Source organism: Rhinoderma darwinii, chromosome 4, assembly GCF_050947455.1.
Source record: "Rhinoderma darwinii isolate aRhiDar2 chromosome 4, aRhiDar2.hap1, whole genome shotgun sequence".
Classification (NCBI taxonomy): Eukaryota; Metazoa; Chordata; class Amphibia; order Anura; family Rhinodermatidae; genus Rhinoderma; species Rhinoderma darwinii.
In genome coordinates, this window is record NC_134690.1 from 252,250,381 (window position 1) to 252,278,268 (window position 27,888).

Sequence of the window (27,888 nt, forward strand, 5' to 3'; positions counted from 1 at the left end):
TTGTATGTATATATATACACATAAATATATATATATATATATATATATATATATATATATATATATATATATACACATACATATACATATATATATATATATATATATAAAAAAGCTGGATTACAGTAACATGAAAACATGATTACAGTACGGGACAGTTGTCCTGCAGCGAGGCAGGGACTCCTAGCATCGTACATAACTATGATGCTAGGAGCCCAGCTCCCTGCACTGTGTTCGGTCCGGTACTTGCGGCCGAAATACGTCCGTCAATTACGGACGTAATTAGTGTGTGTGCACATACCCTTACCAGCATCCTATCTCCTATCTGCTCCTGTTCCCCCTCTCCTCACCGTAGACTTCTATGGGCAATGTCTGTGTCTCTTCTCAGCTTCTGCTCTGCCCTCCACTCTCCATAGACTTCTTAGGACAGTGACTGTTTCACTCTGCTCCTGCTCCTCCATAGGCTTCTATCGGCAGTGTCTAGCTCTCTCCCAGCTCATGCTCCCTCCTCCTGTTCCCCCTTTCATAGTCTTCTATAGACAGCATTTGTATCTTTCTCTGTTCCTGCGCCCTCCTCCTGCTCCCCCTCCCCTCTTCGTAGACTTCTATGGGCAGCCTGTGTCTTTTTCTCACTGCTCCCTCTTTCAACACCCTCTCCACTCTCCATAGACTGCTATGTCTGTGTCTCTTTGCTCCTGCTTCATCCTCTTGCTCCCCTCCCCTCTCCATAGACTTATATGAAACAAGAGTCACAAGGCTACATATAATGTAAAAAAGTACAATTTTATTACATATAAATACATCAACACATAACATATAACATATATAATGATAAAAACACAACGAGGTATCTCAAAGACGACAGATAATAACCGGATCATATGGCAAGGTGGTCAAATCGCAGGAAGGGTATACATATCAGTACTTTGTCAAAAAATGACGGGATATATCTTCCACCTAATAACCGGGGACATGTATGTTATGGGCACAAGTAATTAATGAAAAAGTCATATAATCAATGCATATGTTGCCCAGGTGTAAGTTACACACAGTCTGCATACAGTCTGCAGACCAGCCTGTTACAGCAATAGCACTAAAGATATCCCAACATATCAAGTCCGTCCCCCTTAGTAACTTATAGAGAAGTGTGTCCCACACAAGCGGGAGGGACAGGGAGTATACCGTATATGTGTCCAATAGTGAGCAAAAGGGCCCGACCGGCAAGTACCAGTGGGAGCCCCTAGATCAAAACTTACCCATCACTGCAATGTTGCGCCTGCGATCCACGTGATCCCCGTAACAAAAAGATAATAGTAGCACCCCAACGCGCGTTTCGCTGTTCTAGCTTCCTCAGGGGGTATAATCTCAACTACGTCCTGTGCACCTTATATACTGTCCCTTATTGCCCTGAATCGAACGTTCCGTGTAAAATCACTCCTCAGTGGTCAACGGCGCATGCGCGGGGTAGTGTCAGAGGTCATGTTGCCTCAGTCGCCTGTCGTCACACCATCAACGCGCACGCGTGCCTCCGGAGAAATGTCTCCATGGAGACCACGCTAGCGCATGGACTGCGTATAGACGAGAGGAGAAAGAGGGACAGACCCGACAACCCCGCAACGTGCGCTCCCCCAGAGTATCGTGAGTATATAATATGTATTTGTATCTCTCTCTTTGTTACTGTCTACTACTTTATCACTGTAGGAATATAAACGGTATATGCCCCTTAGATTATATGGGAAAATAAGTGCTGGGAAAGAAACCCAAATGAGATAGCATGTATTAACACAAAAACCCTCAGTTATGGATATACCATAATATATATAGTGCAGGATTGTGAGGAAATAACAACATATGCATAAAGTAGTTCCATTAATCGTGCAAAAGTGATGAGCACTAAATAATAAATAATAATATGATTTATACAGTACAGAAAAACCATAAACAGTCTATTACAATAAGGCTGCCATGTACTAGTGTTAATTATATTCATAATCAATCATACCAAAATTTCCATTGTGACTTGAGTAGAAAGATAAGTGACAAATGTTAATAGGAAAATATTTAATAATTTCCAGTAAAATTTGAAAAATGACCAACTAGGTCGTGGACAAAAAAAGAGTGAAGAAAAGTACTAAATAATGGTCAAGTGATACAGAACATTGTACCAGCTACAGTACGACACCAAAAGTGTCCACCATGCGCAGAAAAAGCACACAAACATAATCTATAATTTAAGAGCAAAAAGAGAAAAAAGAGAGGGGGCAAAAAAAAGGGGGGAAGGTTATTACAGTGATATTCCGACAATAGCAACATCCAGAAGGGATGGTCGCGCTATTGGAAACATCTGAAAAATAAAAGATCTGATCAATAATAGGCGGACATAGAGATGAGAAATATGAATACTCTGTCCTTGTATAGATATATCGATAGAGAATATAAATGTGTAACTGATAGTGTACTATTTATTGGATGTTGCTATTGTCGGAATATCACTGTAATAACCTTCCCCCCTTTTTTTTGCCCCCTCTCTTTTTTCTCTTTTTGCTCTTAAATTATAGATTATGTTTGTGTGCTTTTTCTGCGCATGGTGGACACTTTTGGTGTCGTACTGTAGCTGGTACAATGTTCTGTATCACTTGACCATTATTTAGTACTTTTCTTCACTCTTTTTTTGTCCACGACCTAGTTGGTCATTTTTCAAATTTTACTGGAAATTATTAAATATTTTCCTATTAACATTTGTCACTTATCTTTCTACTCAAGTCACAATGGAAATTTTGGTATGATTGATTATGAATATAATTAACACTAGTACATGGCAGCCTTATTGTAATAGACTGTTTATGGTTTTTCTGTACTGTATAAATCATATTATTATTTATTATTTAGTGCTCATCACTTTTGCACGATTAATGGAACTACTTTATGCATATGTTGTTATTTCCTCACAATCCTGCACTATATATATTATGGTATATCCATAACTGAGGGTTTTTGTGTTAATACATGCTATCTCATTTGGGTTTCTTTCCCAGCACTTATTTTCCCATATAATCTAAGGGGCATATACCGTTTATATTCCTACAGTGATAAAGTAGTAGACAGTAACAAAGAGAGAGATACAAATACATATTATATACTCACGATACTCTGGGGGAGCGCACGTTGCGGGGTTGTCGGGTCTGTCCCTCTTTCTCCTCTCGTCTATACGCAGTCCATGCGCTAGCGTGGTCTCCATGGAGACATTTCTCCGGAGGCACGCGTGCGCGTTGATGGTGTGACGACAGGCGACTGAGGCAACATGACCTCTGACACTACCCCGCGCATGCGCCGTTGACCACTGAGGAGTGATTTTACACGGAACGTTCGATTCAGGGCAATAAGGGACAGTATATAAGGTGCACAGGACGTAGTTGAGATTATACCCCCTGAGGAAGCTAGAACAGCGAAACGCGCGTTGGGGTGCTACTATTATCTTTTTGTTACGGGGATCACGTGGATCGCAGGCGCAACATTGCAGTGATGGGTAAGTTTTGATCTAGGGGCTCCCACTGGTACTTGCCGGTCGGGCCCTTTTGCTCACTATTGGACACATATACGGTATACTCCCTGTCCCTCCCGCTTGTGTGGGACACACTTCTCTATAAGTTACTAAGGGGGACGGACTTGATATGTTGGGATATCTTTAGTGCTATTGCTGTAACAGGCTGGTCTGCAGACTGTATGCAGACTGTGTGTAACTTACACCTGGGCAACATATGCATTGATTATATGACTTTTTCATTAATTACTTGTGCCCATAACATACATGTCCCCGGTTATTAGGTGGAAGATATATCCCGTCATTTTTTGACAAAGTACTGATATGTATACCCTTCCTGCGATTTGACCACCTTGCCATATGATCCGGTTATTATCTGTCGTCTTTGAGATACCTCGTTGTGTTTTTATCATTATATATGTTATATGTTATGTGTTGATGTATTTATATGTAATAAAATTGTACTTTTTTACATTATATGTAGCCTTGTGACTCTTGGTTCTCCATTTGTTTTCGCATGATATAGTAGAGTCCTGCTATTTTCTTGATCTAATAGTCTGGGGGTACTTTGTACACTTGTGCTGATTGGTACCTAACCACTTACTTACTCCTGTGAGACATCTATTTATAAATAGACTTATATGAGCAGCAGTTGGTCTGTGTCTCTGGTCCTGCTCACTCCTCCTGCTCCCCCTTCCCTTCTCTATAGACGACCCATTTACTTTAAATCCGTCTCCAGCAGATTACTGGAAGGGAGGCACTTACTCGCAGTAACTTCACAGAATTTGCAAGGATAAAACAACTACACTTTATCAGAAAGTAAATAACAAAATGTATATGTGTCAGATATACTATTAGATTAGAACAAGTTGTTTGAAAAGTTAGTGTCTATTTAACAGGGTTGCTCCATGAATAAATAATATATTTGCCTATTAAATCACGCAACACATATATTTTTTTAAATTAAATACATTTCTAATAATGCTCCTGTGTCTAGATATTGCTGTTATATACTTGTCAAGGCACCCTCTAGTGTTTTATAGATTTCCTTCTCAGAACATCCACCCAATGTGTCCAGTGCTAGTGAGAACAAACCACTTATTGTCCGACAATTCTAAATGGCTGCACTGCACAATAGCAGAAATAACTCATCTACTCATGTACAATAGGATCCGGGTGGGAAAACTAAGCTACTGGACATGTGTGATCACCAGCAATGGACACATTAGGTGGACGCTGGGAATAAACACAATGGGGCAGACTTACTATTCAAAATGTGCCAGCTAAAATGGAGCTAGAATTCTGTCATACATGCTGTGCACCAAATTTATTAACTGTTTTAAACATGCCCAATGAGGGATGGTGTGACTTATCGGAAAAGGGGTGTGGTCTAGTAGAAAGGGGGCATGACTTTGAATATGACACCATCTGCCAAAATTTTGCCGCAATAATCTGGCATAAACTAAGCCCACCAAGAGGTGATATAAGGAAAAGTGTCTAGCATTTTTAGCTAGTTGACCCAAATTTATCATACAGGGTGTGCCACTGATAAATTTTGCGTATTCTCTGACTGCATGGTCTAAGTTTACACTGTCTAAATCTTTCACAGCCTTCTAAATCTCAAACACAAGAATACCAACTGAAAATATTAGGAAGTATTTAAAGCAAGGAAAGCTAATTTTTCTAATTCAAAATAGTAGAAGCATTAACTAACAAGGAGTTCTCCATTCATAAAACTAAAAGGAAGTTACAAAATGCAACACAAGCACATTAAATATATATGTTCTGCCTGAACTAACACTCCTCAACATTTAAATTGCACCACCAAGAAGGGCAAGCCGTAAGGTTATGCAAATCGAGGAAGTAGCAGGTGCCGCTAAGATCTGCAAATGATCAAATTTTCAAGCACGTGGCATGTGGGAGGGGCATAAAAGCCAGAATGATAGCAAAGTTTATTACCCACATGAAACCTCAAAAATCGGGTCAAGTGGTGTGGGATGATTGTTCGATGCCTCTCATTCATCGATGTGCCAGTTATCGCCACTTTTTGCAAAATGAGAAGGACATAATCCTTAAACTGAGAGACCTTGGTTTATCACTCCAGCAGATCACTATGTAGCTAGGCTGAGATGTCCATTCTTCAACGTTGCGGGTCCCTGAGGTTGGGAGAACAACAACGAATGGGAATGACAGCAAGAGGTGCATGAAGGCAAACCTCGGAATGGACAGATCGTCTGATTGGAAGAATGGCGAGTAGTAATCCATTTTGTACTCCGAGTGAAATTGGACATCACATCCCAAGCCTAGGGCGGCAACCAGTGTCGACACAAACCACCAGAAGGTGTTTGCACGAAATTGGACTACGTGCCAGACGTCCAGCTACATGTGTTCCATTGACCACACACCACCACTCGCAAAGGCTATCATGGTGCACAGCAAGACGGCAATTGAAGCTGGAATGGCTGGTCTATTCTCTTTAGCTATGAATCTCACTTTTGTGTCGGATGCATTGATAGCTGGAGATTGGTCTGGAGACAACATGGGCAACACCATGAAGAGGGCTTCACAAGGCAACGTCTCACCGGTCCTACTCCCGGGATTATGGTGTAGGGTGGCATATTGTTCGACCCCTCTAGTCTTCATTTCAGGTACACTAACAGCTCGGCGTTACATTGAACTAGTGGAACTTGAGAGAAACAAGTGGTAAGGCTATTTCTCCAAAGTGTCCCAGTGTTAGGGATCTGCCAGGTACTACGTCTAGGTATACTCCTGGGATTAATCAATCCACACCTGAGGCAAGACCTGTTCGACTGACACCATCTCCCACCAACCAGGGTGGCAGGCTCAGGAGTGGGAGAGCCTATCGCGGCCTCGTCAGTCGGAGTTAGCTCCGCCCCCTGTCCTTTATTACCTGCCGTGTTCTCCTCCTCAGTGCTTGTAATTCTTCCGGATTCCTGGCCCCACTGCTGCTTGCTCCAGCCTGCTTCTGCCGTGCTTCTGCCTTGCTGCAGTTCCGCTTAACCTGCTTTGCTTTGCCTCTGGCTTGCTTCCTCCTCCGTGCTCACTTGGGTATACTCCACTTCATCCTGGTCCGGACTACTCATTCACCGCTCCGTTTCCTCGCGGCGTTCCGTGGGCTACTGCCCCTTCCCTTGCGTGTTCCCTGTTTGTTCTCCCGTGCACTTAGACAGCGTAGGGACCGCCGCCCAGTTGTACCCCGTCGCCTAGGGCGGGTCGTTGCAAGTAGGCAGGGATAGTACGGTGGGTAGATTAGGGCTCACTTTCCCTTCACCTCCTTCCTGCCATTACATAATTACAAGCCCATACCTAGTCTACCATTTCTCCTACGCTGACGCTATCATGGACCCCCTTGAGACCCTGACCCAGCAGATGCAGGGCCTCTCCCTACAGGTCCAGGTCCTGGCCCAGAGGGTCAACCAGGGTGACGCTGCCTTAGTAGTTCCCCTCACCTCACCTCTAGAACCCGACCTCAAGTTACCTGACCGGTTCTCAGGGGACCGTAAGACGTTTCTCTCCTTCCGGGAGAGTTGCAGACTGTATTTCCGCCTAAAACCCCACTCCTCAGGTTCCGAGAACCAGCGGGTGGGTATCATCATATCCCGACTCCAGGAAGGGCCCCAAGAGTGGGCCTTCTCCTTGGCTCCTGACGCCCCTGAACTTTCCTCTGTTGATCGTTTTTTCTCTGCCCTCGGACTCATTTACGACGAGACTGACAGGACTGCTTTAGCCGAGAGTCAGCTGGTGACCTTACGTCAGGGTAGGAGACCGGTGGAGGAATACTGTTCTGATTTTAGAAAGTGGTGCGTAGCTTCTCGGTGGAACGATCCGGCCCTAAGGTGCCAGTTTAGGTTAGGATTATCTGACGCCCTGAAGGATCTGCTGGTTAACTACCCCTCTTCTGACTCCCTTGACCAGGTTATGGCCCTAGCAGTACGACTTGACCGACGTCTCAGGGAACGTCAGCTGGAACGCTTCAATGTGCTCCCCTCTGACTTTTCTGCGGTCCCCCCCCCCCCGAGGTCCCGTCTCCTCGCCCCTCCACGGAGGACTCGGAGGTACCTATGCAACTCGGGGCCTCCATGTCCCCTCGACAACGTAGGGAGTTTCGCAGAATGAATGGTCTCTGCTTCTACTGTGGGGACGACAAGCATCTTCTGAACACCTGTCCCAGGCGCAAGAATAAAAAGTCGGAAAACTTCCGCGCCTAAGTGATCATCGGGGAGGTCACTTGGGCGCACAGGTATTTCCCGTTAATGTGAAACGCAATAAAATTTTGCTTCCCTTTCAGGTCTCGTTTGCTGGCCGGTCTGCCACGGGCAGTGCTTTCGTGGATTCTGGCTCATCTGCTAATATCATGTCTGTGGAATTTGCTATGTCTCTAAAGATGCCATTTATTGATTTACCTTATCCTTTCCCTGTAGTCGGTATCGACTCAACTCCCCTTGCTAATGGTTATTTTACTCAGCATACTCCTGTTTTTGAACTCCTGGTTGGCTCCATGCATTTGGAGCAGTGCTCTGTACTGGTGATGCAGGGATTATCGTCTGATCTGGTATTAGGTCTTCCCTGGTTGCAGTTGCATAATCCCACGTTTGATTGGAATACTGGGGATCTCACCAAATGGGGTAGTGAATGTCTTATGTCATGTCTTTCTGTTAACTCTATTTCTCCCCGGGAGGAGGTAAACACGCTTCCTGAGTTTGTTCAGGACTTCGCCGATGTGTTTTCTAAGGAGGCCTCCGAGGTGTTGCCCCCCCATAGAGATTACGATTGCGCCATCGATTTGGTGCCTGGTGCCAAGCTTCCTAAGGGTAGGATATTTAATCTTTCATGTCCTGAACGTGAAGCTATGAGGGTGTATATCCAAGAATGCTAGGCCAAGGGTTTCATTCGCCCCTCGACTTCTCCTGTAGGTGCTGGCTTCTTCTTCGTGGGGAAGAAGGATGGTGGTCTTAGGCCGTGCATTGATTATCGTAACCTGAATAAGGTCACCGTAAGGAACCTGTACCCACTTCCATTGATTCCGGATCTTTTTAATCAGGTTCAGGGAGCCCAATGGCTTTCTAAGTTCGATCTACGGGGGGCATATAACCTTATCCGCATCAAAGAGGGGGATGAGTGGAAAACTGCGTTCAACACACCCGAGGGTCATTTCGAATACCTGGTCATGCCCTTTGGGTTGTGTAATGCCCCTGCTGTCTTCCAGAATTTTATTAATGAAACCTGAGAGATTACCTGGGTAATTTTCTTGTTGTGTACCTTGATTACATACTGGTGTTTTCCAAGGACTGGTCCTCCCACGTGGAGCATGTCATGAAGGTGCTCCAGGTCCTTCGGGAGAATAATCTGTTTGCTAAGACTGAAAAATGTGTCTTTGGGGTACAGGAGATACCATTTTTAGGGCAAATCCTCACTCCTCATGAATTCCGCATGGACCCTGCCAAGGTTCAGGCTGTGGCGGAATGGGTCCAACCTGCCTCCCTTAAGGCGTTACAGTGTTTTTTAGGGTTCGCCAACTATTACAGGAGATTTATTGCCAACTTCTCGGTCGTCGCTAAGCCTCTTATGGACCTTCCTCCAAGGGTGCTGATGTCCTCCATTGGCCCCCTGAGGCCGTCCAGGCCTTTGAGACCCTCAAGAAGTGCTTTATCTCGGCCCCCGTGCTGATTCAGCCCAACCAAGAGGAGCCATTTATTGTGGAGGTTGACGCATTCGAGGTGGGAGTGGGGGCCGTCTTGTCCCAGGGTACCAGCTCCCTCACCCATCTCCGCCCCTGTGCTTACTTCTCTAGGAAGTTTTCGCCCACGGAGAGTAACTATGATATTGGCAACCGCGAACTTCTAGCCATTAAATGGGCTTTTGAAGAGTGGCGGCACTTCCTGGAGAGGGCCAGACACCAGGTAACGGTCCTTACGGATCACAAGAATCTGGTTTTCCTAGAATCGGCCCGGAGGCTTAATCCTAGACAAGCTCGGTGGGCACTATTCTTTACCAGATTTAATTTCTTGGTTACCTATAGGGCTGGGTCCAAGAATATTAAGGCTGATGCCCTGTCACGTAGTTTCATGGCCAATCCTCCTTCCGAGAAGGACCCTGCTTGTATTTTAGCCCCTGGTATAATCGTTTCTGCCACGGATTCTGATTTAGCTTCTGATATCGCGGCTGATCAGGGTGCAGCTCCCGGGAACGTCCCTGGGGACAAACTGTTTGTTCCCCTGCAATACCGGCTAAGGGTACTCAGGGAAAACCATGACTCCGCTCTATCTGGTCATCCTGGCATCTTGGGCACCAAACACCTCATCACCAGAAACTATTGGTGTCCTGGGTTGCCTAAAGACGTTAGGGCTTACGTCGCCGCTTGTGAGGTTTGCGCTAGGTCCAAAACCCCTAGGTCCCGACCTGCGGGCCTACTACGTTCCTTGCCCATTCCCCAGAGACCTTGGACCCATATCTCCATGGATTTTGTCACCGATTTGCCTCCATCTCAGGGCAAGTCGGTGGTGTGGGTGGTAGTAGACCGCTTCACCAAGATGTGCCACTTTGTGCCCCTTAAGAAGCTACCTAACGCCAAGACGTTAGCTTCTTTGTTTGTGAAACACATCCTGCGTCTCCATGGGGCCCCAGTCAATATCGTTTCTGACAGGGGGGTACAATTTGTTTCCTTATTTTGGAGAGCTTTTTGTAAAAAGTTGGAGATTGATCTGTCCTTCTCCTCCGCCTTCCATCCCGAAACTAATGGCCAAACGGAAAGGACTAACCAATCCCTGGAACAATATTTAAGGTGTTTCATCTCTGACTGTCAATTCAATTGGGTCTCATTCCTTCCCCTTGCTGAATTTTCCCTGAATAACCGGGTCAGTAACTCGTCAGGGGTCTCCCCGTTTTTCTGTAATTTCGGGTTTAACCCAAGGTTCTCCTCCGTTTCCCCTGGTTGTTCCAATAATCCTGAGGTAGAGGATGTTCATCGGGAACTGTGCACTGTCTGGGCCCAGGTTCAGAAGAACCTAGAGGCGTCCCAGAGCGCACAAAAGATTCAGGCGGATAGTAGACGTTCTGCTAACCCCCGGTTTGTCGTCGGGGATTTGGTCTGGTTGTCGTCCAGGAACTTGCGCCTTAAGGTCCCGTCCAGGAAGTTTGCTCCCCGATTTATTGGACCTTATAAGATCATTGAAGTCCTCAACCCTGTATCCTTCCGTCTGGAGCTGCCCCCATCCTTTCGCATACATGACGTCTTCCATGCCTCCCTCCTTAAACGCTGCTCCCCGTCCTGGTCCCCCTCGAGGAAACCTCCTGTTCCCGTTCTCACCCCTGAGGGGGTGGAATTCGAGGTGGCCAAGATTATGGACAGTAGGATGGTCCAGGGCTCCCTCCAGTACCTGGTCCATTGGAGAGGATACGGGCCGGAGGAGAGGACTTGGGTACCTGCCCGTGATGTTCACGCTGGGGTATTGATCAGGAGGTTCCACCTTCTCTTCCCTACTAAACCGGGTCCTCTTAGTAAGGGTCCGGTGGCCCCTCATAAAAGGGGGAGTACTGTTAGGGATCTGCCAGGTACTACGTCTAGGTATACTCCTGGGATTAATCAATCCACACCTGAGGCCAGACCTGTTCGACTGACACCATCTCCCACCAACCAGGGTGGCAGGCTCAGGAGTGGGAGAGCCTATCGCGGCCTGGTCAGTCGGAGTTAGCTCCGCCCCCTGTCCTTTATTACCTGCCGTGTTCTCCTCCTCAGTGCTTGTAATTCTTCCGGATTCCTGGCCCCGCTGCTGCTGCTTGCTCCAGCCTGCTTCTGCCGTGCTTCTGCCTTGCTGCAGTTCCGCTTAACCTGCTTTGCTTTGCCTCTGGCTTGCTTCCTCCTCCGTGCCCACTTGAGTATACTCCACTTCATCCTGGTCCGGACTACTCATTCACCGCTCCGTTTCCTCGCGGCATTCTGTGGGCTACTGCCTCTTCCCTTGCGTGTTCCCTGTTTGTTCTCCCGTGCACTTAGACAGCGTAGGGACCGCCGCCCAGTTGTACCCCGTCGCCTAGGGCGGGTCGTTGCAAGTAGGCAGGGACAGGGCGGTGGGTAGATTAGGGCTCACTTTCCCTTCACCTCCTTCCTGCCATTACACCCAGAAGTCGTTTTTCAGCAGGTCAACGTCTGGCCACATGTTGCTCATGCTCCTGTGAGCAGGCTGCGTGGCCTAAACATGCTACAATAGCCTGCAGCAACTCCAGAGCAGATCTGGGACATCATTGGTACACAATTGCAAAGGGAGCTGCCAGCAGCCAATCTTGTTGATTTGGGTGCTCAAGTGCATTTAGCATGGCATAACATTCCTCAGACAACCATTATCTCATTCATAGTATACCAAAGCGTGTAATTGTGTGCATTTTTGCATGCGGCGCTCGTACTTAATACAGAAAAAATCAAGATGTTTGGAATATTTGTTTCCATTTGTTAGCATTTGCATATCATTAACATGGCTACCGATCCTGTGATTTCCACAATTCCAAAACATTTCCTTCTTGGTGTTGCAATTTCAATGCTGAGGAGTATATTTAGAGGGCTTATGCACACTGGCAAGGAGCCTGTATGGCAATGCACAGGGCCTTTACGGCTTTTATTTAAAAAAAAAAAAAAACTGTACATCCTCTGTGCACTGCTGTACAGGTTCTGTTCAATGCATCTAAGGTAGAATACCTCAATACATAAGAAATTGAATGAAGCATGTGTCGTGGAAGTCAATGGCTCAAAATATATTAGACTGAAATTTAGACGAGTGTTCCAACAGACACTCGCGCCAGGCACTTTATCCAGCATCCTAATCAAGAGATTTCATACCGATATATATCGAGAGAGGAGAAGAAAACACCCAGATGCTGCTGGTATGCTCAAAATACCCCTCTGGGGGTTTATTGCCGTACTCAATTACAATAATATCATTCAAAAGGGGTGTAGGCTTGAGGTTAACCAATCAGAGGCATTGTGACAATATTTCTTATTCAACCAATAGCAGACCATAAGAATATTTCAAGTACATAATTATAATTCTTCATTAAAATGCTGATATCAGGTAACACCTGGAGACAAATATACAATGGGATGTTGTTAACTGTTCTTTCCCATGAGGGAGATAACGAATAGTTTCATTTAGCCAACCCGCTACCCATGGATCTATGAAGACCATATTATGAACACATAAAGATAACATTTCTTTGAGACTCAAGAAAGATGTAGAGGAAAGGTCATTAAAATAATGGAGAATACATATCTTAGTAATTTGGTATCCTGCTTGATAATTCACAATATAATTTAATACAGAGAATGTAAGCAAATAAACCATCCTTCACACGTCACAATTTTTTATCTGTCGGATTTGATACCGGACAGAAAAACTCGGTGGCATATGGAGAGACAGTAGAGGGCCCACTATGTCAGCCCTATTACGGCTCCGCAAAAATGGAGCCATAATACGGCCATGTGCATAAGCCTTTAGTCTCATGTAAGTGGTCAAGTCTACTCCCCCTGATAATCAAGATCATGCCCATGGATAAAATGTATTTGCTATATTAAAAGTAAAATGTGTTCCATTGACTCCCACTGCAAACTTTAGCCACTAAAACAAATTGTATCTCTCTGTAGACTAACAGATGATGGGAACCTGGTGGATAGATAGATAAATGGACCGAGGTTACCAGATAAAGTTATAGATGAATTAAACAAAAAAAAAATTCCTTTTAATGTAATATAGGCCCATATCTAGACTAGTTTTATGCTAGCCTAAGAAAAAATCAAAAAAACATAACTTTTAACAGTCTCTCTCTCGCTTGTCTCTCGTTTACTCTCATATCAGATTAAATTCTTATACTACGCGAAAAAATTATGCATGTAGGATTGAACATCCAAATTCCCAGACACATTTTGCAGAATTCTTAACGTTTTAATATATGACTTGCAATTTCTATTACATCAACTATTCTGAGTACGTATGCCATCTAGTGGTCACTTTCATAATGCAAAGACATTCTGGGTCTGTTAGGTCTCATGCATATAAAGCAGTTTTGGCACTATTGCTTTCAGTGACACTACCTGTCTGGCACTGTTATTTTTGGGGTATCTATTCATGTTGCTGGATTCTTGAATTTGTTTCAAATACAAAATAAAGCGCTGAATGGTGTCAATTATGCCCGTCCTAAGGACGCGGATAAAATTGAGTGCAGGGGATCAGTTCTGGGCTCCCGCTTCACCCCGGTTCTCTGAGCCGGCTGTAACTTTAACAACTTCTGGTGACCCGGGGGGGGGGGGGGGGGACCGTCTGGATCCCACCCCTGGATACAGTAATGGAGAAAATGGGGAAGCAACAGACACCTCTTTGGGGGTAGCTGCAGGATGTGTGGAGAAGGTGGGGAATATATGGGGATGGTGCTAGAAAAACAAGGAGTCAAAAATGTCTAAGACGCAAACTCTGCAAAGACTAGAAGAAGTCTTCATTGCGGTCTGGACCAGATAGAGAAGAAAAGGGAAGGTGAATGATCCAATCATTGAATATGTTACCTGTGAGAGAAAACCTTTCCCATTAATGTGTCTAAAAAGTTGCACCAGTAAATATATATATTTGTTTTTAAGATGTTTAGTTGACTGTGTAGACATCCGAAGACAATGAAAAAACTCTTTCTGTGCAAATATATGCCTTAGAAGCATATGTTTGTGAGATATGTAAAATAGTAAGCAATATGCTTATTCTGCAGTCATGTATTACTACAGGCAGTAGAAGAGGTGGCAGATGGAAGGGAGTAATACATAACACCGGGATCAGACTACACATACACTGTATGGACAAAAGTATTGAGACACACCTTTTAATCATTAAATTCAGGTGTCTCATTTAGTCCCAATGCCACAGGTGTATAAAATCAAGCATCCAGCCAAGAAATCTGCCTTTACAAAGATTTGTGAAGATTGGGTTAATCTAAAGAGCTCACTGAATTTGAACGTGGTATTGTAATAGAATGCCACCTATGCAACAAGTCAGGTATTCCACAATCAACTGTGAGTTGTATTATTGCAAAGTCGAAGCGTTTAGAACCACGGCAACTCATGAAATGGCAGACCACGTAAGGTTACAGTGTGGGGTGGCGCATAGTGCATAAGTGTCGCCAATTCTCTGCTGACTCAATAATAAGCTTGCTTTGGCTTTAACATCAGTACATGAACTGGGCAGCGAGAGCTTCATGGCATGTATTTCCATGGCCTAGCAGCTGCATTCAAGCCTTATAATCACCAAGCACCAGTGGCGAGCGTCAGATGGAGTGGTGTAAAGCACGCCACCGTTGGACTGGGGAAATGTGTTCTGTCAAGTGACGAATTATGCTCCTTTATCTGGCAGTGTGATGGACGAGTCCGGGTTTGGCAAATGCCAGGAAAACGTTACATGTCTGATTGCATTGTGCCAACTGTAAAGTTTGGTGGAGGAGGAATAATGTAATTTGCAAATCTTAATGCTTCAGCATACCAAGACTTTGTGGACAATTGTATGCTTCCAACTTTGTCGGAACAGTTTGGGGAAAGCCCTTTTCTATTCCAGCATTACTGCGCTCCAATGCACAAAGCATGGTCCATAAAGACATGGTTGGGTGAGTTTGGTGTACTTGACTGGCCTGGACAGAGCTCTGACCTAAAACCCAATTAACACCTTTAGGGTGAACTAGAATGGAGATTGCAAGCCAAGCCCTCTCGTCCAACATCAGTTTCTGACCTTATAAATCAGGATGAATGGGCAAAAATTCCCACAGACACACTCAAAGATTTTGTAGAAAGCCTTCACAGAAGAGTGGAAGCTATTTTAGCTGCAAAGGGGAAACCAACTCCATATTAATGACTATGGATTTATAGTGGGATGTCATAAAAGCTCCTACGTGTAATGTGTAGGTGTTACAATACTTTTGTCCATATACTGTAGTTGTGCATAGGAAATGTATACACACAATGGTAGGATACTTTTAATCAAAACTATTTGCCAAGTAGTAGAAAAAAGTAGAAAAAAGTTAGATCAGCTCACTTATTTTCTCCAATGAATTGATTGCTTTAGTGCACGGACAACAGATCTGGCTCCCAGGAAATCATATATCACATGAATTTTTCTAGAACACAGCATAACATCCTTCAAAGTTTATTTATGCTATGATTAAGAACTACTTACAACTCAAAATGCGTAAGCGGAAACATGGTTTTCAACTTTATTACTATGTGGCTTTGATAAATAAGGTTTGAAGGATTTTATGCCATGTCCTGGAAAAATTCCTGTGATATATTTGCCAAGTGGCATGAGACAAAATTCCCATTACGCAGTTGTCTCCTGCTCAACCTTGACCACATATGATGAAATCTGTTTTTGAAAATTCATCTAGCAGGGCTGTTACTGCTTCTTTCTATATCTATTGCTGTTTTACTTACCATTTCTATAAAGAAATTCATAGAAATTCAATTACATTAAAGAGGCTCTGTCACCAGATTTTCAAATCCCTATCTCCTATTACAGCTGATCGGCGCTGCAATGTAGATAACAGTAACGTTTTTCTTTTTCAAAAACGAGCATTTTTGGCCAAGTTATGAGCATTTTTATATTTATGCAAATGAGCCTTTCTTATGGACAACTGGGCGTTTTTAATCTTATTTCCAACTGGGCGTGTATTGTGTTCGTTACATCTGGGTGTTTACACTTGTTTTACTAGCCGGGCGTTGTGAATGGAAGTGTATGATGCTGACGAATCAGCATCATCCACTTCTTTTCGTTACCACCCAGCTTCTGGCAGTGCACAGACACACAGCGTTTCCTCGCGAGATCACGCTGTGACGTCACTTCCTCCCACAGGAACTTCATCGCGTCGGACGAGCGAGGACACGCTGTGTGTCTGTGAACTGCCAGAAGCTGGGTGGTAACGAAGAGAAGTGGATGATGCTGATTCGTCAGCATCATACACTTCCATTCACAACGCCCAGCTAGTAAAAGAAGTAAACACACCCAGATGTAACGAACACAATACACGTCCAGTTGGAAATAAGATTAAAAATGCCCAGTTGTCCATAAGAAAGGCTCATTTGCATAAATATAAAAATGCTCATAACTTGGCCAAAAATGCTCGTTTTTTTAAAAAGAAAAACGTTACTGTTATCTACATTGCAGCGCCGATCACCTGCAATAGGAGATAGGGATTTAAAAATCTGGTGACAGAGCCTCTTTAAGAACCTAGCAATATAACTTGCTATCACATCAACAAATATCAGCCTCCTGTCACGTGTAAACTTCAGCAAGGATCTGCGTGGTATTAATATTGTATGAGTAAAAAAAAAGAGATATCTTTTGATTTTTCTTTATTATTTAAAAGTTTTTGGGATTTTTTGGGGGGAATAGAAAAAAAAATGCAATTTCTACACACTTTTTTGCTTCCTAAATTTATTCCGTTTACCGTGTGGTATAAATAACACAATATTGATTGCAATGATACCAAATTGATATGGATTTTGTATGTTTTACTACTTTTACACAGTGAAAACATTTTTTTTTTCAAAATTATTTGTTTTTGTGTCTCCATATTTGAAGACCCATAACTTTTTATATTTTTTCGCCGATGCAGTTGTATGAGGGCTTTTTTTTTTGAGGGACTACATGTAGTTTTTATCGGTACCATTTTGGAGTAGATGCGACTTTCTGATCACTTTTTATCACATGTTTTTTAAGGCTGGATTAAAAGAAAACAGCAATTTTTGCATGTTTTTTTATATTATTTTTTACGACGTTCACCGTGAAGGTTAAATTATGTAATAAGTTTATAGTTGGGGTCGTTACGGATGCGGCGATATCAAATATGTGTAACTTTTTTAATTTATTTAGTTTTTTAATAATAAAGCAGTTTGTAAGGGGAAAAAGTGGGTTTTCATTTTTTTTCCACTTTTTTTTTCCACTTTTTATTAAACTTTTTTTAAACTTTTTTACAAGTCCCACTAGGGGACTTCACTATGCGATTACTTTTATAATACACTGCAATACTTCTGTATTGCAGTGTATTATGTCTGTCCGTGTAAAACAGACAGGCATCTGCTAGGTCATGCCTGAGGCATGACCTAGCAGGCATTCACTACAGGCAGACCTGGGGGCCGTTATTGGGCCCCCGGCTGCTATCGGAGACACAGACACTCAGCGATCTTATCGCCAAGTGCCGGTGGGATGAGAGGGAGCTCCCTCCCTCTCTCCAAAACCACTCAGATGCGGCGCTCGCTATTGAGCGCCGCATCTGAGGGGTTAAACGGGTGAGATCGATACTGATATCGATCTCACCCGTTCGAGCAGGGATGTCCCCAGCTCTCAGCTACCTCTGGTAGCTGAGAGCAGGGAGATTTAACGGCTCCATGCTTTGTTTATTTATTCTGATGCAGCACCGTAAAAAGACCTATGCATCGGAATAAAGTCCAAAAACACTATGGGGCGGTCACTAACGGGTTAATTTGCAAATCCTGTGTACTCAGATCCTGCAGCCATACACATTTCCATCTAGTTTTTACTACTAAATGTATGTTAGAAAGAATAGGGGACAAATAGAAGACAGCATAAATGCAGGACCATTCTAAACAGGGTTAGTGTGTTGTCTGTTACCATGGAAACACGTAGAGCTCTATAGGAGCTGTAGTCATAAAATGGTAGGATATTTTTTTAATGAAGACTATTTGAAAAGTTGCTTGATTTTTAATTTTGGATCAAGTGGAGCAATAAAAAAGAACATGGTTGTGAAGGGGCATATAGCTTTTAACAGTACTTTTTCCATATTTAAATTACCTTGGTCCCTTTGGTTCCCCAGATTGTTTGATGTTAACGTATGTACCAACTCCAAACTTCTTTTGCCAAATTATGATCACTCCCTGACTCTTGACAGGTTGTGAAAAACTGACCTCAGCAATTTTTGCATGGCAATTTTATTATTGTCTTTTGAGATGAAGCACAACATTCATTTCCTGCTTTTTGACTATTGTACCATGTTCAGTTTTTTACCTTTACTTATTATTGACAAAATCAGATAGGGATCATAAATGTTTGATCTCACATCATGAACTGGGACTCCCCTTCTTAAATAAAATTTGAGGTGTCCTCGACACTGTTAGTTTTTAAAAACAATAAAATGCAGTCTATGTAGGAGGAGGAATCAACATGTTGTATTGCACAAACTTGTCTTTCTTTGCATAACTTCTCACAACTGTCAGGGGTATCAAAGTTCACTAAGTAATTCTTGTAGTAAGTCTGAAAGTCAACACTTTGTGACTTTTGAAACCTTATAATAAGTTCTTGCAAGCTTTCAGGCTGTAGGTCCTTTATGTTGTACTGTTTGGTCATAATATATTCCAGCTTCCATAAGGCTTCTTTTCTTAGGTTTGCATCAGTAAGATTTAAGTAGTAATGCCAGAGGTCCTAAAATGCAACAATAAAAACAATATTGTAAACTTAGAGCAAACCTACTGTTACAAAAAAAATAATTTGCAACTCCCTACACCAACTGTAGTGTAGTGCAATCAGTAATGTGTCTAATTTCTATATTTGGGGCTCCTTTTCTCTTTGCTGGTTTCTGTAAATGCACATTTTCCCTTTCCATGCTTACTGAATGAGGGGGGCAGTGGCGTAGCTTAAGGGGTCGCAATGGTCGCAGTTGCGACCGAGCGTCTAAGCTAGTGGCCTACAGGGCCCTTACCACACTGTCCACTGTGTAGACCCACCGAAGTGACGTCAGTCGAGGGGTCTAACAGTGGAGGATTGCAGGGGAGAACGTCGGCAGGTTCTCCTGAATCCCAGAAAGTGCAGGGGGGAACGGAACAAAGTCAGTGACTCTCGCTCATGTCATGGTGAGGCGAATGTTACTGACTCCGCCCCTGTCAATACCTTTCTGGGTGTCAGGAAATCCTGTGCAAGTTCCAGAAAGCGCTGGGGGGTTGGGTGAGGGATTAAAAGATCATACGATTTGGGGCCCTGTATCTAAGTCTACCATGTGATAGGCTTAGATACAGGGCCCAGATTACTGTCTGCTCGGGCCCTGTATCTAAGCCTACCATGTGTCAGGCATAGATACAAGGCCTATGTGTGAAACTGTCTGCTGGGCCCTGTATCTAAGCCTAGCACATGGTAGGCTTAGATACAGGGCCTATGTGTGATACTGTCTGTTGGGCCCTGTATCTAAGCCTACAATGTGCTAGGATTAGATAAAGGTCCCAGCAGACAGGATCACACATAGGCCCTGTATCTAAGCTTATCATGTGCTAGGCTTAGATACAGGGCCCAGCAGACCGTATCAGACATGGGCCCTATGTGTCATACTGTCCACTGGGCCCTGTTTTTAAGCCTACCATGTGTGATACTGTACACTGGGCCCTGTATCTAAGCCTACCATGTGCCATACTGCCCACTGGGCCCTGCATCTAAGCCTACCATATGGGATACTGTCCACTGGGCCCTGTATCTAAGCCTATCATATGTGACACTGTCCGCTGGGCCCTGTAGCTAAGCCTACCATGTGTGATACTGTCCGCTGTGCCCTGTAGCTAAGCCTATCATCATATGTGATACAGTCTTCTAAGCCACTGTATTTAATCCTATCCTTAGCTATAGGGGTCCTAGTGCTATAGATATGCTGTCTCTTCGGCCATGAAGAGAAGTTGGGGGGCTTATGAGGAACTTTTGCACTGGGGCCCATGAGCCTTTAACCCCTTCCCAACATTTGTTTTATGGATACGTCATGGAAAGCTAGTGCTTCCCGCATTTTGCCGCATCCATATGACAAATAGTGGACACCAGCTCAGAAGTTGAGTCGGTGCCACCATCGCCAGATGTCAGCGGTATCTTACAGCTGACATCTGGTTGTAATGGCGGGGACCGAAATTAGCTTTGATCCCCACCATTAACCCCTTAAATGCAGCGCTCAAACGCGATCACTGCATTTAAGCTGTTTGCAGTTCATCGGAACGACAGCAATGAAATTGCTGGGGTTCCGGTGACTGCAGTGGCAACCGGAGGCCTAATATTGGCCTCCTGGTTTGCCTACCACCGAAACCTTCCAGGCTTCCGTAGCCGACGGCAAGATGGCTCCGACTCAGGAGCTGAGCCGGCGTCATCAGTAGTGAATGTCAGCTGTATGTTACTGCTGACATCCACCTGTAATGGCAGGAACCGGAGCTAGCATCTTAGAGGTTGCTTGCAGATCGCCAGCCCTGCCATGCAATCAGGGTTGGCAACTGCTGCTATGGCAACATGATTCCTAACAATCGCCTCGTGCTCTGCCATTATGGGAGACGATTAGGGCCCGCCAGGTGGCGAAGCCTTATCGGCTTTCTGTAAGTGAATGACTGACAGATCTAATACATTGCACTACATAGGTAGTGCAGTGTATTAGGAAAACAATCTGACAGTTGGACCTTCAGGCCCCTTAGTGGGACTTGAAAAAGTGTAAAAAAGTTTTAAAGCATATAATAAAAGTTTCAATAAATAAAAAAAAACACAATCGCCCTGTTCCCTTATCAAGTCCTTTATTATTGAAAAAATAAATAAACCATACATATTTGGTTTGGCCCCATCCGTAACCGCCTGAACTCTAAAAATTGTATGTTATTTATTCCACGTGGTGAACAGCGTAAAAAAAAAACGTAAAAAACTATACCAGAATTTCCGTTTTTTGGTCACTTTGCCCTATAAATATTAGAATAAAAAGTGATCAAAAAGTCGCACATATCCAAAAATGGTACTCGTCTCGCAAAAAACAAGCCCTCATACAGTTCCGTTGAGGAAAAAATGTAAACGTTATGGTTCTCACAACTTCGGCGACAGAAAAAATACATTCTTTTTACAAAAGTAATTTTATTGTGCAAAAATTTGTAAAACATAAAAAAGTGCTATAAATTAGATATCGCCGGAATCGGACTGACCCGCAGAATAAAGTTAACATGTAGTTTATAACGCATGGTGAACGCTGTATAAAAAAAACCTAAAAAAACTATGCCAGAATTGCAGTTTTTTGGTCCCTTGCCTCCCAAAAAATAGGATAAAAATGTATCAAAAAGTCGCATGTACCCCAAAATGGTACCAATAATAACTACAGCTCGTCCCGCAAAAAAACAGCCCTCATACCACTACGTCTATCAAAAAATAAAATTAGTTAAAGCTTCCATAAGTCAGGAAATAAAAAATATGCAGTTGTGCCGGCCCGAGGGGAACATTTCTTCTGTTTGAAGAGGCAAATTGTCAAGGCCCTAAAATTAGGGAACCAGGAATGGGAGGGCCCAAACATATCTACTAGAAGCGAGGGCGCCCGTATTATACCAGGACAACACTTCCGACTAAAATTCCAGAAACTGCAAAAGTGCGAAGTGTGGACCAAAAGGGGGAGAAGGATGGACATTTATCAGTGCGACACTGGCCTGTGCAAAAAGGATTGCTTCACAGCGTAACACACATATATGGATTATTTTACTTTTTTTTTTAATCCAATTATTATACCACCTGATGTACTCTGCCTGGTTTACATGTGCCCCCACATTATTAACTGAAACACCAGCAATACTCAAACAAAATTACTACCAAGAAATCCACGCTCCAAAAGCCAAATGGTGCCCAAAAGCCAAATGGTGCTCCCTCCCCTCTGAACCCTACAACGTATTCAAACGGCAGTTTACTTCCACATATATGGCATTGCCATACACCGGAGAACCCTGTTAACAATTTTTGGGGTGTGTCTCTCAAGTGGCACAAGCTGGGCATGACATATTTGCCACTGAAATAGCATACCTAGGGAAAAATTACAATTATTACTTTGCACCATCCGCAGCGCAATCATTTATGGAAAAGACCTGTGGGGTGAAGATGCTCCCTACACCTCTTAATAAATGCCTTGAGGAGTGCAGTTTCCAAAATGGGGTCACTTCTGAGGGGCTTATTTTATTATTTTACATCAGAGCCTCTGCAATTGTGAACCAATACTTTGTAAATCGCCAAATTAGACCTCAATTTTACATGGTACTCTTTCACTCCTGGACCCGGTCAAATGTCCAGGCAAACGATTAAAGCCACATGTAGGGTGTTTCTAAAACCGGGAAACACAGCATAATAATTAGAGAGCTGTCTTGTTATGGTGGCAAAAGCTGAGCTCCACATATTTTTACTCTACAACATCGAGTGCACACTAATTTCTCCAAAAAACCTGGGGAGTTAACATGCTCACTACACCGCTAGGTGAATACCTTGAGGAGTGCAGTTTCCAAAATGGGGTCACTTCTGGGGGGTTTCCACTGCTTTAGTCCCACCGGGGCTTTGCAAATGCGACATAGCGCCCAGAAACAAGTCCAGTAAAATCTGCACTCCAAAATCCAAATGGCACTCCTTCCCTTCTGAACCCTACTGTGTGCCCAAAAAGCAGTTTATTACCACATATGGGTTATTGCCGTACTCGGGAGAAATTGCTTCACAAATTTTGTTGTTTTTTTTTCCTTTATTTGTTGAGAAAATTAAAAATTATGAGCTAAAGATATGTCTTATGAAGGAAGGGGAAGGTTTTTATTTTCACTGCCCAATTCTAATAAATTCTATGGAACACCTGTGGGGTCAAAATGCTCACGACACCCTAGATGAATTCCTCAAGAGGTGTAGTTTCCTAAATGGAGTCACTTTTTGGGCGTTTCATTGTTTTGTCCCCTCAGGGGCTTTGCAAATGCGACATGGCCTCCGCAAAAGCCGTTTATGACCATATGTGAGGTATTGTTTTACTCGGGAAAAATTGCTTTACAAATTTTGCTTTTTCTCTTTACTCCTTGTGGAAATTAAAAAAAATTAGCTAAACCTATACTTCTTTGAAAGAATGTAGATTTGAATTTTTACAGCCTAATTCCAATAATTTCTGCAAAAAAACCTGTGCAGTCAAAATGCTCACTATCTCTCTAGATAATTTCCTCAATGGGTGTAGTTTCCAAAATGCGGTCACTTGTGGGGGGTTTCCACTGTTTTCTCCCTTCAGGGGCTTTGCAAATGCGACATGGCCTCTGCAAATCATTCCTGTTAAATTTAAGCAACAAAAGCTAAATAGCGCTGTTTCCCTTCTGAGCCCTGCCGTGTGTCCACCCAGCCGTTTATGACCACATGTGGGGTATTGTTTTACTCGGGAGAAATTGCTTTACAAGTTTTGCAGTGCTTTTCTTTCTTTTAGTTCTTGTGGAAATTTAAAAAAAAATAGCTAAACCTACATTTTCTTTGAAAAAAATGTAGATTTTAATTTTTATGGCCAACTTCCAATAATTTCTACAATGAACCTGTGGGGTCAAAATGCTCACCGTACCCCTAAATAATTTTCTTGAGGTGATTAGTTTCCCAAATGGGGTCACTTTTGGGGGATTTCCACTGTTTTGGCACCGCAAGAGCCCTTCAAACCTGACATGGGGCTTAAAATATATTCTAATAAAAAGAAGGCCCCAAAATCCTCTAGATGCTCCTTTGGTTCTGAGGCCGGTGCTTCAGTCTATTACCACACTAGGGCCACGTGTGGGATATTTCCTAAATCTGCAGAACCTGGGCAATAAATATTGAGTTGCATTTCTCTGGTAAAACTTTCTGTGTTACAAAAAGAAAAATGGATTAAACATGAATTTCTACAAAAAAAAAAAAATGACATTTGTATATTTCCCCTCTACTTTGCTTTAATTCCTGTGAAACATCTAAAGCGTTAAGAAACTTTCTAAATGCTGTTCTGAATACTTTGAGGGGTGAAGTTTTTTTAAATGGGGTGACTTATTGGGGGTTTCTAATTTATAAGGCCCTCAAAGCCACTTCACAACTGAACTGGCCCCTGTAAAAATAGCCTTTTGAAATTTTCTTGAAAATGGGAGAAATTGCTGCTAAAGTTCTAAACCTTGTAACGTCCTAGGAAAATAAAAGGATGTTCAAAAAACGATGCAAGTCTAAAGTAGACATATGGGGATGTTAATTAACAACAATTTTGGGTGGCATAACTGCCTGTCTTAAAAGCAGATACATTTAAATTTTGAAAAATGCACATTTTTGCAATTTTTTGATAAATTTTGGTGTTTTTCACAATTAAATACTGAATGTATCGAGCAAATATTGCCAGTAACAAAGTCCAATGTGTCATGAGAAAAAAAAATCTCAGAATCGCTTGGATAGGTAAAAGCATTGCTAAGTTATTACCACATAAAATGAAATGTCAGATTTGAAAAATGAGGCTGTCAGGAAGGTCAAAAGTGGCCAAAGAGGAAAGGGGTTAACTACTCCCCTGAGGGGGGTGGGGGGTTTCTTCATGATGTGATGTAAGAGCTGTGCTCTAACAAAATCAGAACAGATGTCTCCCTCCTGTTGCTCCTCCTCCCCTCTCCCCCTCTCCCCTCATGTGGTTTCATTGAAATATTGATTGAGAAGCTGCAGCTACATCCCCCTACTCCCTTTCTTAGGGTATGTTCACACGAGGGTGTCCGTAACGGCTGAAATTACGGGGATGTTTCAGCCTGAAAACATCCCCGTAATTTCAGCCGTAACGGCATGTGCAGGCGCTTGAACGCCGCGTCCATTACGGACGTAATTGGCGCTGCTATTCATTGGAGTCAATGAATAACGGCTCCAATTATGCCCAAAGAAGTGACAGGTCACTTCTTTGACGTGGGTGTCTATTTACGCGCCGTCATTTGACAGCAGCGCGTAAGGCTGGGTTCACACGTGGCGGAATTTCACTTAAATTCCGCTGCGGACACTCCGCAGCGTTAATCCGCAGCGGTGCCGTTTGTCCATTGACTTACACTTTAATTTAGCAGTGTTCGTTTAGACGAGGCGTAAAATTCCGCTGCGGAGCATAGGCTGCAGAGCGGAATTTGGTGTCCGCAGCATGCTCTGTCTGTTGCGGAGCAGTGGCGGACTCATGGCGGAATTTCTCCATTGACTTCAATGGAGAGTCAAAATTCCGCAATGAAGTCCGCAGATATTATGTGTGCTGCGGAGCGTATTGGTTTTACTACCATGACATTTCTTCATTCTGGCTGGACCTATGTATTTCTAGGTCTACAGCCAGAATGAGGAAGTCAATGGGGCTCCCGTAATGACGGGAGCGTTGCTAGGAGACGTCTGTAAATAGTCACTGTCCAGGGTGCTGAAAGAGTTAAGCGATCGGCAGTAACTGTTTCTGCACCCGGGACAGTGACTACCGATCTCAATATACATGTATCTGTAAAAAAACATATAAGTTCATACTTACCGAGAACTCCCTGCGTCTGTCTCCAGTCCGGCCTCCCAGGATGACGTTTCAGTGTAAGTGACGGCTGCAGCCAATCACAGGCCAAGCACAGGCTGCAGCGGTCACATGGACTGGCGCGTCATCCAGGGAGGTCGGGCTGGATGCCGAAAGAGGGACGCGTCACCAAGACAACGGCCGGTAAGTATGAAAATCGTTTACTTTCACTAGGGAAAGTGCTGTCCCTTCTCTCTATCCTGCACTGATAGGGAGAAGGGAAGCACTTTTCCCGCAGTCCGCAGCAGCTAGTCCGCATCAATGTACTGCACATTTTGTGCAGATCCGCAGCAGAATCTGCAACGCAGATTCTGTGCGGCATTGATGCGGACAGTTGCGGAGGAAATCCGCCACGTGTGGTCATGCCCTAAATATACGCCTCGTGTGAACAGACAAACGTCTGCCCATTGCTTTCAATCGCAGATGTTTGTCAACGCTATTGAGGCGCTATTTTCGGACGTAATTCGGGGCAAAAACGCCCGAATTACGTCCGTAATTAGTGCGTGTGAACATACCATTATAGTTACTGTTTTAAACCAGACAGGTACTGTGTCATGTTTTTTACATAGGATAATTTTAGGATTTAGTTACAGGACAGGATAGGATGCCCGTTAATACTCCTAGTAGTTTATTATTACCTAATATCTCTGGAGGTCTAGGGTAGTTATGAGGTTATGCGTATATCCATGGTGTGCATGTCACTTCTTGGGACGTAATTGGAGCCGTTTTTCATTGACTCCATAGAAAAACAGCTCCAATTACGTCCGTAATGGACGCCACGAAAAACGCGAGTACGAGCAATTACGTCTGAAATTCAGGCGCTGTTTTCGCCTGAAAACAGCTCTATAATTTCAGATGTATTGTACGTTTCCGTGTGAACATACCCTAACACTGCCGTATAGTTAAACGATAAAATGATAGATGCCTGCAGTAACCACTACCATGATGCATACAGATGTAAACACTTGAAATCAATACTGGCTGTATAAATCCTTTATGAAGAGTTCCTCTAGTGATTGTTTCAGGTAGAAAGAATTTTATCTCTTTATGGCTGTGTGGCTACTTTTCCTGAGCGATACTATTCCTGCTCCTAAGTGGGCCGCCTCAGCCTCTGTAGCAGGTGCATGAACAAAAATGGCATAATTTGTAGATGTCTGTAGATAGATATATTGACTTATACAATATACTGGGCAGATTTACTAATGCTGTCTTAAAGTAAGACAGCTAAGAATTAGATTAGATATGCCAAATTTCTCACAGTGGCTCATGTTGGATGATAAAATGTACTGTATTTTTAGACATTTCTGTCTAACTTTATACCACTTCCTAGTTGGCTTGCTTTAAACTACTTTTTTTGTGCCAAAAATTTGGTGCAATTTTTACTAATTCTAAGCCACGCCCTCCTTTACGCTTTGCCACACACCCTTGTACTATGTGTCGCAAATACCCTTTCTTTATGGCCAAAAAGAAGGTGCAATCTATGTCAGAATTCTGGTGCAGCAGCAATAGTAAATCTGCCCTAATGTGTGTATATACAGTATATCTATATATATATATATATATGTGAATAAATATGATTGCGAGAAGATAGATATAGATGTATTATGTACATATATATATATATATATATATATATGTGTGTGTGTGTGTGTCTGTGTGTGTGTGTGCGTGTGTGTATGCGTGTGTGTGTGTGTAATCACTCACCTTTAAACTGTAGCTGTTAGTATCAAATTGGTACAAGCGGAATCCGGGGTTATTTGACTCTTTCTCTGAGGAGGACTTAATGGGTGTTACAGCTGGTGCAACAAATGCAGACCCAACTGGCTTGTCTGAAATGAAATATTATATTGAATTATTTATAAATGTGTACAGAAATTGTCTAGGTCTGTTTAGAATAACAATCTTGGCATGCAAAAAAATATTCTAAACCATTTCAGCTAATGGTTATATAGGAGCAAGAGAATTACCAGATGTAGTTCACAGAAATCACAGAGAGCTAGAAGCTGCATCCCCCTCTTCCCTCTTCTCCC

At 43.3% G+C, this 27,888-nt stretch overlaps 1 protein-coding gene across 2 annotated transcripts in view; it reads right to left on the reverse strand.

The window, feature by feature from the left end:
- Positions 1 to 18,502: 18,502 nt before the first annotated feature.
- The window catches only part of SMPDL3A (sphingomyelin phosphodiesterase acid like 3A), a 55,528-nt gene continuing 46,142 nt past the window's right edge, over positions 18,503 to 27,888 (reverse strand). For both annotated transcript variants that reach the window (XM_075864270.1, XM_075864271.1), the window contains 2 exons: positions 27,563 to 27,687; positions 18,503 to 19,008 (listed from right to left, as the gene is read on the reverse strand). In XM_075864270.1, coding sequence (XP_075720385.1) covers positions 18,670 to 19,008; positions 27,563 to 27,687 — 464 coding nt within the window. In that variant the 3' untranslated portion in view covers positions 18,503 to 18,669. The remainder of the gene's footprint in view (positions 19,009 to 27,562; positions 27,688 to 27,888) is intronic.